Source organism: Ochotona curzoniae, unplaced genomic scaffold, assembly GCF_017591425.1.
Source record: "Ochotona curzoniae isolate NIBS_2020 unplaced genomic scaffold, NIBS_Ocur_1.0 contig_3498, whole genome shotgun sequence".
NCBI lineage: Eukaryota > Metazoa > Chordata > Mammalia > Lagomorpha > Ochotonidae > Ochotona > Ochotona curzoniae.
The window spans coordinates 15,101,914-15,119,403 of NW_024465885.1; the positions used below are offsets into that span (position 1 = coordinate 15,101,914).

Consider the following 17,490-nt stretch of genomic DNA (forward strand, 5'->3'; position numbering starts at 1 on the left):
GGGCGTCTGCATTTGTATCGGACATTCCGGGATACTCTACATACAAGCCCCTGCAAACCTATAGAGCATCTTTATCTTCATCAGTATTATTGTTTATGCAATAAGCTAGTCTTTAGGGAGCATTAATTGCTAGTTATCTCTTAGCTACTTAAGGGCAATCTTGGAACAATTGCCATGTATTTATGGGAATGAGGCATTCATTTATTTATTGCCTTACTGCTAACAATCCCATAGCACTTGAGTCAAGATGATAACGATCCCTCTCATCTTTATGGGAATTATTCTTTCCTCCACACCCACCACGTGCCTTACCAGCACCACATCACCATTATTTGGGACTTACTTTTATGGCAGAATTGTAATTGTGCTAACCCTTCAGGATCACACTACATTTATCCTTTCTCAACAAGTTTTCTTATAACAGAAATGGAATTTTTTTAAGCAATGGGACAATTGCACAAATTTGGCTGAGTTGAGGAATGGATCTGCATGTAGATGAGACTGTTAGAGATGTATTGATCTGGTGGTTGTCTGTAGGTTTATGTGAAATTAACTATTTCAAATTGGCAAAATATTTTATTAAATTGATTTAGCTGACCTGGGATAACTAATTCCCATTATTTTGTAAGATAAAATGTTTTTTTTCCTTTTCCTAAATTCTATTGATTTACATATATTAATGATAGTATGTTAATAAAACACATAGGAATATATGAAAAAGATAATTTGACTTAGCAAAGGGAGAAAATAAAGATCTGATACTTTTATACTTTTAATATATTGCTGGGCACTTGTTTTAAGATATTTCATATATACACAGGACTTGAATATCATAAATGCTATATTTTTATTAAATGTCACAAGTAAATATTTCAAACATCCTAAAGATATTATATTTTGCCTGCCAGGATGTATAAGAGATCAAAACTTAAAAATGATCATGCTAGATTAAGACCAAAAAGTCAAAAAATATAAAAGAAATAATTCATATGTTATTTCTTCAGTCCCTTGATTTCTCTATTTTAGCTTATAAATTTTACTAGGCATTGTGGTATAACTGGCCTTTCCAAAATATTATATGCTACAGTGGTTTTATTTCATGTTATCCAAATAACTTTTCTATTTTGAAAAGCAGGATTATGTAATTGAATTCAGATTATTTAAACCAGTCAATTCTGACAGGACAATTAAAGTATTTAAACCCTGACGTATTCATTTAGATATAGAAAAAAAAACACAGGAAACAAATAAAGATAAAGTATTGACTTTAGAATAAGACAAATCTCAGTTTAAACGCCAATGACATCACATACTATGGTCCATACGTAGTTAATTAACCCATATGAACTACATCCATAAAATAGGGGTGATGAGACTCATTTGAGTTTCTGTGAGCATAAAATGGTTAATTCTGTGTAAAGTGTTTGGCACACGTAGGACCATTAGTGGTTATTCTTAAAATGTGGCTTATTGTAAGTATAAATATATTAAGGTCATTACATATTTAGAAATTTAATTTTTGCAGCATTTCTATAGAATAGGGGCTGTTATAGCTCCATTACACTGATGTGGAAGTAAAGGACAGAGATATTAATATATTCCAATTACATAAATCTTAAGCAGAAGAGTTCTAGTTGTCTGGTTGTCTTGCCAAGTAACAAATGATTCAAAACTTAGTGGTAAATGTTAGTTAATTCAAAATTTAACCATTTCATTCTCTTGGTATTTTCATTTGCTGATGGGACTGAGCTGCAGGATTCCTTTGCTGTGCAGGATTCCTTTGCTGCACTGTGACCACAGTGCAGTTAGGACAGTGCTCTGGGGATGGGTGGGAGACAGTGATGCTGTTGGCGGTGGGTTCCTTCACAAGGTAGCCATTTAGTGTTAGCTACTGGGACTAGAGCTGTGATTGTGAACAGATGCTCCTCTGGTCTCCATGCTGTGGTGCTGCTATGGCTTCCAAAAAGCGATCTTCTCTGTGAATCACAGAGGCTGGGATCCAGAGAGCTATGGTGAAAGAGGCCGAGCTCCAACATGCAAACACAGAACATGCCTTCACTTGCAAATGCTTTCTCATGTGCCATAGGGAAACAACTATGGCAGTGTAGAGGGGAAAGACACAAAGAGACAGAGAGGCAAAGGTTCCGTGATGGGCCAGGGAAGCAGCAAGGCAAAGGCAAAACACAGCACCTGTCCTCAACCCTCCTGCCGGCTGGTTTTCCAGTCCTCTGCAGTACTGTGGCTGTCTGTAGCTTCCTGCTCCTTGGGACAGTGTGCTACTAATGCCTCCTGAGAAGGGTTTAGTTTTAGATACAGTTATATGTTTTGAGTGAGCTCTTATTCTCTTCTGCTTTTAAAAACGAGAAAGTTTTAACTTCATTGAAAGGATTTTAACAGAATTTTTAGTTTTACAAAAGAAAAGTATCTCCCAAACATTTAGGCTATTCTTCTGAAAAGTTAAATACCACCTACATTGGGTGAATCTGTATTATTCACTGGTGAATAAAATAGAGAAGCTGTTATATTTTATCTTTATCACTATTCAAATAAAAATAAATATGTGGAAATACATTTATTTGAATACAACACTAATTTGGATGTTTTAGTAATTTTCTCACAAAGGAATGGCCTTGATATGATCATTTTTGCAGAAGCAAGACTTTTACTTCCAAAGTTGCAATCTTCATTTTTATGTACATATATTTCTAACAGCATTAACTTAGATAGATTCCATACAAAACTTGAAATTTAAAAGTCTTTCCAGATGAAGCATTCTATAATTGTTCATGAACTTTACTTGTTAAGTTCATTACTTTGACTTAATGTTCTGAAATACTGAAGTTGTTTCTTCCATTAATGCTGACATTTAGAAAAAGAAACATATATATGTATATATGTATGTATCTTTACTCTTGATTCATTATTTCAAATTAAATTAGCAGTGATTTAAAGGTAATATCACTTCAAAGGTGTTTCGTGACCAATGCAAACTCTGATAATGTCATATCCTACTATCAAGACTCCAAGGGATGATATATCTAAAGAAGTTGTGCATTAATGACTGTGTACTTTTATTCATTTCCTTTATAAAGGAACTTATATAAATGCAAGAAAGAAAGATGCAGAGCATGAGTAACTTACTTTTTGTGACAACACCTTCCAGGCGAATGATATTTGGATGGTCAAACTGACCCATGATACTAGCTTCTCTTAGAAAATCTCTCCTTTGCCGATCCATGTGGCCGCCCTTCAACGTTTTGATGGCAACTGGAATCTCTCTTTTACCTGGTGTCTTCAAACGCCCACTACAGACTTCTCCAAATTCACCTTAAAATAGGAACAAAGGCAATTGATGGTTTAAGCAGCATATTTATGTTTTAGAGAAATCAAATGTGCACACAGTGTCATTCTTTATTTTCAATGATATGATTTTCAGATGAAGATTTCTTTCTTAAAATTAGGATTACAAGAACAGTACATTTGGGTCCAGCACATTGGCCTAGTGGCTAAAGTCCTCCCCTTGAACATACCAGGATCCCATATGGTCACAAGTTCTAATCCTGGTGGCCCAGCTTCCCATCCAGCTCCCTGCTTATGGCCTGGGAAGGCAGTTGAGGACAGGCCAAAGCCTTGGGACCTGCACCTGCGTGGGAGACCCGGAAGAGCTCCTAGCTCCTGACTTTGGATTGGCGCAGTACCGGCCGTTGCGCTCACTTGGGGATTGAATCATCGGATGAAAGATCTTCCTCTCTGTCTCTCCTCCTCTCTGTATATCTGACTTTGCAATAAAAATAAATAAATTTTTAAAAAAAGAACAGTACACTTGATCAACAGCATTGATCATGACTAATGGAATGCACTTTCATAAGCTGTACCACAGGAACTACCAGTAATAGATATCCAGGTCTGCTGAGAAATTATAATAAGGAGAATGGTGATGCTAATGTAATTTTGTAGAAAAGCAATCACTGCCTAATGCTTCTGGTCTCGGTTCTGACACACGGGCAAATGCTTGCTTTATTCAGGTAAGTATAGTTGATATGATCCCACAAGCTGTGCGCCTTTGCTTCACTGGCCAATAAAAATCAATGCTAGGGTCAACTGATGTACAGGCATAGTTTAAAAACTACACTGTACTCAACTCTATTAAGTGACTGTGCAGACTAAATTACAACCCACACGGATGGGAATACATATACTGTGATGTAAGTTATGGTTCAGCATTGCTCCACTGGGTATATTAAGAATAATCAATATTAATCAAGCATTTACTACATATGTACTCAGTGATGGTTGATACGAGTTCCCAACAAATATACGATTTAGTCTTCATTTTCCGAAGCCTATAGTCCAGCAAGAGGATTTAGAGAAAAATGAAACAATTAAGAATTTATAAATCAATCCTTACAAATACTTTTTTTGTCTTTCAAACAAATTAATAATATTAAAAATAAATAAAATTACATGGACAAAGGGTAGCAAGGAGATTAAGAGTGAAAGTTGTGAGAAACATTATACATTACTTAAAGCAACATAACATACTCAAAAAAGACTAATATTCTAAACTTTTTTTCTAGGTCTGATTACCTGCATTTACTTCAGAGTATGACATGTAATCTTGAATTTATTCATCATCTATAAATGAGTATAATAAAATAAAATCTATATTTATATGGAATCCTTTCCCTAAGTGATATCGTTACTATCAACAGAGAATGAATATATGTGAAAGTATTTCTATAAAACCTATTCAAAAATGCTTCATTTTATTTAGATCTCTGAGATGATGAAAGTAAAGAAAAATATCTTCATTTCATCTATTAGTTGGCAGCTCTGGACAAACGTTGAGCGCAAAATAAGCTTAAGTGTAGAAGATCAAAGTAAATGTTTACAATGCCATAGATTTCAATTAGCAGCTCCATAGATTTCAATTAGCCATACTTTATTGGGACTAATTCATCACTATCAACTAAATAACAACCATAAATGAATATTAATTATTTTTGAGTAAATGCTAACTTTTTAAGTGAAACAGAATTGGAAAGTAAACAAGGCAAAACTTTTCTTTGTAAAAATTGTACATATATCCAATGAAAACACAAATGAGTCTAATAAGCCCTTGTTTTATACACTTGTGTGCTAACAAAAGCAAGTAAAATGCTGTCTTTAGAACATTCAGTGTATATGAACAATATTAGAGTCTTATCAATCTTACAAAAACCTGGCATCAGAAATAGAAATAAGTAAAATAAAACAAACAATGCTGAATTGATTGTGGGGGTAGATATTTTATAAAGCTTTTGGTGCTCGACTTATAATATGCCTCTACTTTTAAATAACTTTGTCATATGTTCCAAAAACAACTGGAAAATTTTAATTTTTAATAATTTCTTGTAACAATTTCTTTTGAGGAATATTATGAAGATGTGTTACATGAATATCTCATATAAGTATGCCTACTAAGATACTTGAAGTTCATCCTCAGATAACTCTGGTTTGTTCTAATAAGTATTCAGGAACAAATAAGTATTCATTTTAATACATTGTGCCTTAATGAATTTTGCGTTATGGATATTACGTTGTATTTTAAAATCCTCCACCTGCCATGAGTCTACATGTGATCTTCTGTTCACATTTCATAGGAATCCAAATTAGCTTTTGAATATAATGAAATAAATGAGAACTCTGCTAGTATTTTATCAAGACAGACATAGCGATAACTTTCTTTGAATTTTGTTTTCTAAAATTCATGTGTCTTATTAACACCAGGCAGGTGTTTGCTTCATGTCAAGCTTTGCTTGATCAAGCTGTTATCACACTTATTTCAGTGTCACTAAATATGGATGCTTCAATTAAAGATCTGAGACTCCTCACGCTTTCGTCAGGCAAACTCCAAAGAGCTCAGTCACAGACTTACTTAAGTCCGTCTCCACAGTAAGGTCTGGATATATCAGACATGCTAGGGAGATATAAAAATACTTTAAATAATTTGCATAATTTCACATATTATTAAAGATCGATTCATTATCAGGTTGCTTTTGTAGCAGGGGTGGTGGTTTAATATACAACCATTAGAAAGTATACTTCTTGGTAATAAGTGTGAACACTTATACATACTTGTTAGTTGGCTATTCATTTATTGAAAGAATATGGTGATCTGTTTTTTGTTTTTCAGACAATGGTGCTAATTTTTATTATAATACTCAAAATATTACAGGTTGAATAAGTTGACATATGTTTTAATTTTTACAGTAATTCTTTATAGTTGGGACCAGTGTTCTGTTTTATAGATGAGGACACTAGAGTAAATAAATCACTTGTCCAAGCCTACGCAACCAGAAAGTGGTAGGGCTGCCATTTAAATCCATATGCTCTTGGTGGTTGTAACCATTATTCTCTACTCTCTGAGTATCATGGTGAATATTTTCTTGTATTACCATACTGAGTTCTCCATTGGCAACAATGGTTTCCTTGAACTAACATTCACATAGCATTCAATTGGATAAAAGTAAATAAAATGGTAATAGCATGTCTTAATCCCTCATCATCAAATGCACACAAAGCCTTAGAAATGTTATATGTTAGCTAGTTTAGTAGAATCACTTTGGTCCATGTAGTTTCAAAGAACAAAGAAAATCATTTTCAGGATAGTTGGTTTTCTGCCACCAACAACTCATTCAATAGCTAACAACCTTATCTCTCTCCCTGGACATTTGTAAACCTTTCTGCACAAGCAATTTAGTTGCATAATATCCCGGGTCATATTAATATATCAATTTACACTGGATTTTTTTCTGCATAAATACATAATTGAACAAAGACTGGGAGGGGATGGTGTGGGCAGCAAGGAGCCATCTATCTCAGAGAAGTGTAACATCACACTCATAGCTTCCCACTCTGGCTCCTTGCATTTGGAAGTTGAGACATTTTCCCTGCTCCAGCCCTTGATGCTAACCATCCCACTCTTGAAGGTTGCTCTCTTTGAGATGTGCTGGGATTTTCTTTGCGCACACTGGCTGCTCCTCTCTAAAAGGAACGCTCCTGAGCAGAAGCCGTCCCCCTTTCTCCTCTGTGTACACCCTTCTCAATCCCCTTTACTCTCTTCTTAGGAGTCAGGGCCAACTTCTGATGTCACTGCTTCAGAAAACTTCCCCCGACTGACCCTTCTAATTTAGTGTTACACTTCCAACAGGTCCTTTTAACTGTAAAATATATATATATATATATATAATAATAGTTCTGACATTTGAAAAGCAGCTGGACTCAGAGCTAGTCTATTTTATTCTCCTATCAGATATAATACCAACCTCAAACTGGGCTACTTTGAGATTATGATAAAATGGGACAGAGCAGGTTCATTCGATTTTTTTTTTTGTCTAAGCCCAGAGAAAAGGCAAGTTTACCAATGCTCAACAAATACCAAAGTTCCCCCATCTCTTTGCTAAAATATGTAGTATTTCTTATTTGACCAACTATAGCTCTGTTTTTGCTCTAATCTTCCTTCTCTAAAGCTAAAATTCATGAAGATACTATGAATATGGGTCCTAAAATGAGAGCCCCAAATTTTATGGTCCGCCACTATCTGGAGAACCCTGAGGGGAACTCAAATATCCCACACAAGTAGTTTGGTTGGAGGGGGATTTTCTGAGCAGGATTGCTCACCCCAGGGCTTTGAACCTGAGCTCTAACACATCTCAGTTGCCTGGAACCAAGCCCTATGGCACAGAGAACCAACAAGTGGTCAGTCCGTGTGCATATCTGGGATGGGCTTGACTACCTATTCCTTAGGATATTCTGAAAATACTTAGGATATTCTGAGTGCAAAGGCAATTAGGAAAATATATTTACATGTTATACAAAGGAACAAAAAGAAGAGGCAGAAGAAAAAAAAGAGCATTAAACGTCTAGTTTAAAGACTTGCATTACCTTCTTGAGGTCTTAAGGTACATCCCGTTATTATTAGTATTATCAGGAGGGTAACCTAGGCACACATATTAACTCACAGTCTTTCATTTCAGGGTGAAATACCAATATTTTTATGACTAATTCTGACAATTTCACAACATTCTGCATGTCAAAAAGAACATTTTAAAAAATATTTATAATTCAACATTTGTTAAATTGATATCTGAACACTTCTGACCCAAACTCAAAGGAAAATTCACTATCTTACAAGATATTTCTTGATTAAGAAATATTGTCTGGGGCCCGGCGCGATAGCATAATGGTTAAGTCCTCGCCTTGCACACGCCAGGATCCCGTATGGTCGTTGGTTCTAATCCCAGCGGCCCTGCTTCCCATCCAACTCCCTGCTTGTGGCCGGGGAATGCAGTCGAGGATGGTCCAAAGCCTTGGGACCCTAAACCCGTGTGGGAGATCTGGAAAGAGGTTCCTCTGTCTCTCCTCCTCTCTGTACATCTGCTTTCCCAATAAAATAAATAAATCTTAAAAAAAAAGAAAAAAAAAAGAAGTATTGTCTGCCCTGGCATGTTAGCCTAGTGGCTAAATCCTCACATTCACCAGCTGGGATTTCATTTGGATGCCCCTTTGTATCCTGGCTGCTCTACTTCCCATGCAGCTCCCTGCTTATGGCCTGGGAAAGCAGCAGATGTTCCAAAGCCTTGGGACCCTGCACCCATGTGGGAGACACAGAAGAAGCTTCTGGCTTTGGATCAACTCAGCTCTGGCTATTGCAGCTACTTGAGGTGTGAACTAGCAGAGGAAGATCTTTCTTCTCTCTTTGTCTCCGTCTCTCTGTATATCTGCCTTTCCATTTAGAGAATAAATGTTACACACACACACACACACACACACACACACACACCACCACCACCACAACAACAACCAAAAAAGAAGTATTATCAATTAGAGGACCTGAGTAAGTGGGGCATGACCAGCTCTTAGGAGTAAGGGCTTCTACCTTTACCATTGTTACTCCTTTACTTCTGGTTTAGAGCAAATTTACTTTTTCCTGGTTTAATATTTATTTCTTGTGAGCTATAGATAATTCTGATAAGTTTAGGCCGGAATGAATTTTTTTTTTTTTTACAAACTAAGCATGAGTTTTTAAATTCTTTACCAACAAACGGCTAAAGATTCCTTTAGTGAGTTAATGAATTAACATATTAGTATGTTTCTATATCATACTTCAACATTAAAATAGCTTCTTTTTTCTTATGTTTGGGTGTAAGTTTTTACTCTTTGCTGCTGAAACATGCTCCCTTCTGATCTTAAAGGACATTAAAATTCCCCCCCCCCCATTTCTGGAATTACTAAGTCCAGTGTATTATTTCCTAATTGGATAATCTTATTCACAATATTTCACTTTTCAAGCTTTCTGATGCTGATAGCCCTAGAACACTACGCGAGTCGAGTATATGAGTCTCTACCAGACGGCCTCATCTGTGAACCTGCTTCTTTTGCCTCCAGGAATATCCAGAGACCTCCTCTTTAGCATGGCCAATCCATTATTATTATTACTGATATTGCTATTACTTGCATTTCAAAACTTCTGTCATCACGTGAGTCATACTAGCAATCAAATCTAATAAAAACAATTTGTGTCCCAGATAAATGTACCCAAAATCCTTGAGACTTGGTTTCTATTTGCAGACTTACAGAAAGGTACATAAAACCCCTGCACTGTCTCTAGTAGCTTTTACTATCGTGCCCATCATTGCCGCTTGCCCTTCAGCCACACACAGGAATGAAATATTTAGGACCTATTCCACCATCTGTTGATCTGAGAACTGGATAGCACTTTTACATGAAATGTGTGGTTCTATTATCAGCCATGTTCCTTTTTCAGTATACTATCTCAAGTTAACATCTTTACCACAAACTACTGCCTTCAGGCTAAGTGGCAAATACACATTTCAAGCTCAGACTTCCCTCTTGGCCTGTGTACTTGTACAAGCACCAGGGTATTTCTTAGGGATCATATCATCTCCTGAATTTGTTCAGGTGGCACTAACAAAGTCTCATAGATTGGGTGGCTGTAACAAAGGTAATTTATCTTCTTAGACTTCTGAAGAATGTTAAGTACAAGGCCTGTGTGCTGGCCCCAGATTTCCTAGTAGAACTCTGGGCTTGAAAACGGCTGCCTCTCTGAATGTCTTCACATAGACTTCCTTTCTTGTGTATGGGGGGAAAGAAAGGAAGGAGGGAGGGAGCGAAGGAGGGAGCGAGAAAGGAAAGACAATGTCTTCCTCTTTAAGACTACCAATCCTGTTTAGCCTTTACCCTATTCATGCCATTTAAGTTCACTTACCTCCTAAGAGTTCTGTCTCCAAATTTGGTCATAGTTAACAGCTTCCAAGCAGAAATTTGGGGGTGGTACAATTCAGTCCCTGTGTCTCCTTAAACACATTACCCTTCTCTTCGATGTAGTTAGTAGCTATGTTGCCCTCCACAAAGATGCCTATATTCTAATCCTCAAAAGCTGTGACTACATTGCTTTAGTTAGCAAGGGACACCTGTGTTTAAGCTGTTGACCAGGAGGGGGTGGAGATTATGTTGGGTTTTCCGGTGTGCCCAATGTAATCACAAGGGTTTTGATACAAGGGGAGCAGGGCAGACATACAGGAGAGGGGATGATGGAGGCACAGTGGAAGGTCAGAGAGAGATTTGCAGGTGCTATATTTTTGGCTTTGATGACAGAGAATGAGCCACTAATCCAGGAAAGCAAATGACCTTTAAAAAAAGGGATAAGCAGACACAGATTTTTTTCTTGAAGCCCTTCAGAAGTGTCAGCCCTGCCAATACTGATGTTAGCTCAGTAAGACTGATATTGAATTAAGGCCTCAAGAAAAGTAAAAATAGCAAATTTTTGTTTTTTCAGAAAGCCATTTATTTGTGGTAATAGATGGATGATACAATAGGGCTCAGCATACAGTGAACTGACAGATAACTTTCAATTTAGGCGAAATAAAATCTTTCCTTTAAGCTTGATTTCACAAAGCAGTTTCATATCACATCTTACATTTTGATATCAACAGAATTTTTCCTAATTGCTGTTTTCTATTCATTTTGTCCCAAGTACAAAGATTTTATGCTCTTTTTCATCCTCTAGCGTCTACTGTGGTGCAGCACCACTGATCATGAATGTAACGGCACGCTTGATTGGGTTGACAGCCTCAGGACAGACACCTGTACCAGGTGTAACTCCACATGGAAGTACACATATTTTCAGGAGTTACTTGAGAAGGAAACCTCAAGAGATTATTGGTTACTTCAGAATATGAGAATTCCTGCTATAGCTCAAATAAGACATTCTGGAATTGAGATAGGTAATGAAAATGAGCAGTATTTGTAGTGAAGGGCTGATTTTAACACAGGCACAAATAAGAGAAGCTAGTGGATTGCCAGCTGTAGTAGTTAAAATGCTTCCAAAAACAGGAGAGAAGTATCTTTCTAAATATATAATCATTTTTGTTAAAAATCTGATGAATAACTATTAAAATCCCATTATAGGAGTCTTTAGTAATAATATACATTTCATAACTTTAAAATAGTAATGGTTTATAAATAAACATTTGTTATTACATCATTTTATCTTAAAGAAAATATGCATGGAAATCATGTATACAACTGTAAATTAAAACATGACTCAGAATAGTAGACAGTTTAATGTGTTTTTACTCATTCTCCAAGGATAATAATAGGCAGATATTCTATTAGTATAATAAACATAAACATGCTTATTTTCACATTATGGCTCTATTTTCAGTAATGTAAACTTTAATATAGTAAGTAAAACTTCATTCACTCAGTCTGTTTTCCAGAAGACATTCTTAACATTTTTAAATATATGTGCTATATTATTTAGGGTATTTTTTAAAGCATGATTTTCAGAGTCTTAAATTATAAAATATATCACTATTACATATTCTTGTAGGAAGGAGATAATGTTCCCAAATAAACTGCAAATGCTATTATTTTTAAGAAGTAACACAAATTCAATGAATTCAGAACCGGGGGAAAATATATTGTGGGATCAAATAAATATGCTGTGGACATTTATTAAGTTAGCTATACCAGTGGGTAAAAGTCATTTCATCACTTCTTTTGGCTTTGTATCAGCAAGAATACTGCCAAGTGCTTACTGTTCTGTTACTATATAATTACAATTTCAAAAAATTTTAAGTTGCAAATATGTTACCCTAAAATGACTAATAAGGCATTCAACAGTAAAATCATATTTTTAGTGTAGAAAAACTGGGGTGGGTACAATAACTCAATGAGCTAATCCTCTATCTCTGAGCACTGGCATCCCATATGGGCACTGGTTCGTGTCCCTGTTACTTCCCATCCAGCTTGTGGCATGGGAAACCACAGGAGAGTAGTCTAAGTCCTTGAAACTTTTTGCTCATGTGACAACATCAGAAGAGGCTCCTGGCCCCTGGCTTCAGACTGGCTCATCTCTGGCTATCACAGCCATCTGGGGAGTAAACCAGTGGATGGAAAATCTTACTCTATCATTCCTTTTCTTTTGCTTTCCCAACAAAATAAATAAATAAATCTTCAAAAAAACAAAAATTGATACTTATTTTAAATCTTCTATATAAAATATATACATATCAACCAGAGGCTGCTGTATTAATAAGTAAATATAAATTACCTCATCTATTTGCAGCTATTTTATTCTGTGATTACAACTTTATGAAAACAAAATGTTTTATGCTTATAAAATAGATTAGAAGGATGTACACACAAATGAGGTTATACATCAGTTAGTTGGCCCAGGAGTGATTTCCTCTCATTACTTTAGTTTTTGCTATTTTAAATATTTCTGGTGTATTATAAAAAGATAAATCCAATGTTTTAATAGTTTATGGCAGGTGATTAATGCACTTTAGAAAGAACTGTATAAATTATTTAAAGACCTAGCCAATTAGGCTATGGAACACAATTCTTTACAGATTACATCTCCCAGTATTCTGGAGCATTGAAGCTTCTCTGTGCATATCAGAATAAAGTCTTTTCATTGTTATGGTAAACAGTAATAACAAAGGCAGTAAATTTTCAGAATACTAAGAACACAAATATAATAAAGTTTCTGAATTTTGTAATAAGTTTTTTTTAAAGAAATGGATTAGGACTCATTCTTAATCCAACATAAGATTATTTGTATAACCATTAATGCCATAGTATTTTAAAAATCGTGTACCTGGCAACAACAAAACTCATGTTTCATCCTTGGTTGAATGTCAAAGGAGATCTTTTGCATGCTCTTCGAGTTTGTCACTACAGACTGTCATATCTTTGTTAGAAGTTAATACTTCGCTGTAGGAGCACCCTGACTGTGCAGTAGCAAGAATTTTCCAGTGATTTTCAGCCCTGGCACAAACTGTGCTTTGGCAGGAGTTTGGAGGAAAGGCTTTTCTCCTCTAAGCAAATGCATAAGGAGCATTTAGATAAACATTTATACTTCAATAGGGAGAATATAAGCAAAACAAACTTATTTCAAATCATGTGTCTTTACTGGAAATTAAAATTTTACTGTTCTTTGAACAAATTTGTGTGAGGTTAGAGGATCTAGTTTTTGGACTTGTTTGCTTAAAAAAAAAAAGAAAAAAACACTTAAAATCTAGGAATTTCTTTTATAAAGGAAGAAAAAGTAACGTTATATACCATTAGAGTATATGAAAACAGGAGAATATAGTATTTGACTTCTCATATCCAATTTTTAATTTTCTAGAATATAATTTCTTTTATTGAATTGTTCCATCTCTCATCATGAAGTTGCTTATAAGTATTATTTTTAACCATCTATCTTATTAGCGATTATGCCTCAATTTTTTATTGTTGATTTACACATTGGATTCTTCCTTTATATTTTTTAATTCGTTTGAGTTTTTAACATTTATATAGAGAAAATAAACATCATGAATTTCTTGTAATATAGCTTTAAGAATGTGATACTTTCTACCTTACCCACTCCATCCCTTACTCTCTTTAAAAAAAATTTTTTTTTTTTTGCAATGATATACTTCTGCGCTTTTTTTTCTGGAAAAAGATAAAAAGGAGAGACAGAGAGGATCTTCTGTCTGCTGGTTCACTCCCCAAGTAGTCACCGCTGGAACAGAGCTGATTTGAAGCCAGGAGCTAGGAGCTTCTTCCTGGTCTCCTATGCAGTTGTAGGGTTCCAAGGCCTTTGGCCATCCTCTGCTGCTTTTCCAAGCCACAAGCAGGGAGCTGGATGGGGAATGGAGCAGCTGGGACACAAACCAGTGCCCATACGTGATCCCCGCGCATTCAAGACAAGGACTGAGCCATTAGGTTATTGCACCTGGCTGTTTAATTTACTTCGTTACCACAAACTCAATCCTCCACTAAACAAAGATTTCAACAAGCAACAAGTAGAAAACCCACTGCTCCTCTAGAATATAGATTGATTGTAAACAATAATCAAGTCTCAAAATGTAAATTTAGTTAATACACATTACTTTTCCTGTGCTCTGTTTGTTGGTTACCACAAATCATGGAAAATATGAAATTTGGCTTCTGGGACTGGCATTTTCACACTTTCCTGTATTTTTGTGAGTTTTAAAATTTCATTTTTTTTTTTAAAGAAATAACTACTGAATTTGTTACTGTGTTTTATATTTACAGATGGTTCTTCACTACTTCGGTGTTATTTTGTTTATGATGAGTTTATTCCTAGTTTTCTACTTTAATAATTTATGAATATGACTATAAAATAGTACATCTGTTGGTGTTATTAATTTCAAGATTTAATTTTTAAATTATTATTATTTTTTAAAGATTTATTTATTTATTGGAAAATCAGATATACAGAGAGGAGACGAGACAGAGAGGAAGATCTTCCATCTAATGATTCACTCCCCAAGTGACTGCAATGGCCTGTGCTATGCTGATCTGAAGCCAGGATCCAGGAACTTCTTCCGGGTCTCCCACGCGGGTGCAGGGTCCCAAAGCTTTGGGCTGTCCTTGACTGCTTTCCCAGGCCACAAGCAGGGGGCTGGATGGGAAGTGGAGCTGCTGGGATTAGAACTGGTGCCCATATGGGATCCTGGCGTGTTGAAGTTGAGGACTTTCGCTGCTAGGCCATACTGCCGGGCCCAAATTTTTAAATTATTGCTTAGTTCTAGAAACTTTCTAAATGGTTTCCCATTACCTAGTGAGCTATTAAATAAATAATTGCATTGAAAAATTCTCTTTGATATTTATCTGTTATTTATTTAAAATTTATTTAGACTATATTTAGAAACATATTTCATAAAAATTTAATCTTTAAAATTTGTTGCAAATTGATTTATAACCTAGGACTTAGCCAGTTTTCAAAAATATTTTGTGAGTCCTTGAAGGGAATTTGATTCTACAAATGTGGACTTAGTACTCATCCTATATATTCATCAAATGGTGTTTGTAAATTATGTGATTCATTTGCTCTGGTCTTACTAATTTTCTTTCTACTCCATCTATCAGTGTTTAATATATTGTAATGGAAACCCCTGTCATGCTGGGAGACTTTTGGTGTTGCTGCTTCTGTCTTTTTTCATGTACAACTACTGTAACGTTTTCTTTACTTTTTTTTTTAATGTATTGTAACATTCCACATTAAGAGAGATAGAAGAAGCTAAAATGAGAATTTCATACTTTTAACATTGTTTTTAATTTAAAAGGTAGAGACATAGAAGGTATTCCATCAGCTAGTTCTTAATGCCCAAAACAGGCTGGGTTGGGTTATACTGAAACTGGGTGTCAGAACTGAGTCTGGAACTTGCACACAGGTGGCAGGGACCCACATCTTGAGCATCACCTGCTGCCTCCTAGTCTGTGCTTCCGGAAGCTGAACAAGGACCAAAGCCAGACATTTTGCCCTGTGCTCTAGCTGTTTCCAAGCTGTGACTGTTGTGCCAAACACTCAACCTAAAAATCTTATTCTTAATTCTGCATGTTGTCTTAAAAATTATGAAAGTAAAAATTATAAATAGTACAGGTAACCTTTTGAGTTTGAATACAGGACTTTTAAAACTGGGGGAAACTGTTACTTCATAATATACTTTCTTTACTGTCTCCTATTATATGAAAATAATTCCAGGTAAATGGATATTAGACAGCATTTTAACTATTTTAAAATTAACTATTTTGATAATAATGTTACTGTCATAAACAATTATAAAAATAAAAGATAGGACCTTCATGTTTATTTAAGTTGTGGAGCCAGTGATAGAATTAATTAGGATGATTTACACAGAATTAATTAATTCAGAGATGTCTAGAAGACATTCACATATTTGGAATCACAGAAGGGGACAATCATTTGGTCTGATTTAGTAGCAGTTTATCTGAGAAAGACCATTGGGAATAAGGTTGTCGTAAGCTCTCCCTATGGCTAACAGTGAATGGCAGCTGTGCAAAAAGTAAATGCAAACTCACTTTGCCCTAGCAGATACACAGCAGGAAACATACTTGCCTTGTGTTTCATGATTCAATTAAAATATTTAGAAAATTGAATTTGATTTAAAAGAGACATACAGCAAAACTCTAAGTCTCCAAAGAAAGGTGATCAGAATAATGAATTACCCAGCAGTCACGTCTGACTGAAGTGGTTGAGAGATCTAGTCAATTTAGATTGGGAAGAGGAACATAAATGAGATTCACATATTGTCTTCAAATATGGGAAGGATTATAGTGTGGTTTTGAAATAGATTAGATTTACCTTATATATTTCAATTTTGCAGAACTAGTACCACGGGCAGTACTATAAGATTCTATTCAGTGCTACAAGAAAGCACAGTTTTACTCACAAAAAGCCCCAATTTATTGGACCCGTTCTCAACAGAATAGGCTGTTGTGTGAATTTGAACACTTCTATGGATGATATTTTAAAGCCAAATTATCAGCATTCACCTTATCAAGATGGCTGAATAGAGAAAAGACATGCTGACTTTGATCAGGGGAACTTAGTGGAGGAGAGACAAGGGAAGTGCAGTCCTAGAGGGCAGTTTGAGAGACATTTGCGAGGGAAACAATACAGACAGCAGAGAAACACCATGAGAAGCATGGACAGTACAGTGGTGGACAGGAACATCACCCTTGGCTTCCACAGCCTGGGGCTGGAAGAGACTACAACTTCCTGAGACAGAGAAGGAGCAGACCATTACATCCAGGGTCACTGGAGATGCTGTCCAACAATCTTGCGGATAACAATGATTTGGGGTTTGCATTGGTGCTACAGTGGAAACAGGGTATCTCTAGTTAACAAGAAGCAAAGGATGGCCACATAACTTGAGCCCTTTCTACCTAGATGGAAGACCAGGATGGAGCTCCTAGCTTCTGGCTTTGACCTGGCAGAGTCCTGGCTGTTGCATCTGTTTGGTGAATGAATCAACTGATGGAGACACTTCTTTCTCTCTCCCCATCTCTATCACTCAACCCTGCAAAATTTTTTTAAAGACTCATTTCAAAGGCAGAGTGAGGTGAGGGAGGGAGGGGGAGAGAAAGGGAGAGAGGGACTGCTTT

The 17,490-nt window shown here is 35.9% G+C and overlaps 1 protein-coding gene across 1 annotated transcript in view; it reads right to left on the bottom strand.

The window, feature by feature from the left end:
* EPHA6 (EPH receptor A6) overlaps nt 1-17,490 on the bottom strand; it is a 795,505-nt gene that overhangs the window by 212,569 nt on the left and 565,446 nt on the right. Inside the window, 1 exon segment of the mRNA XM_040980604.1 lies at nt 3,142-3,327. Coding sequence (XP_040836538.1) covers nt 3,142-3,327 — 186 coding nt within the window.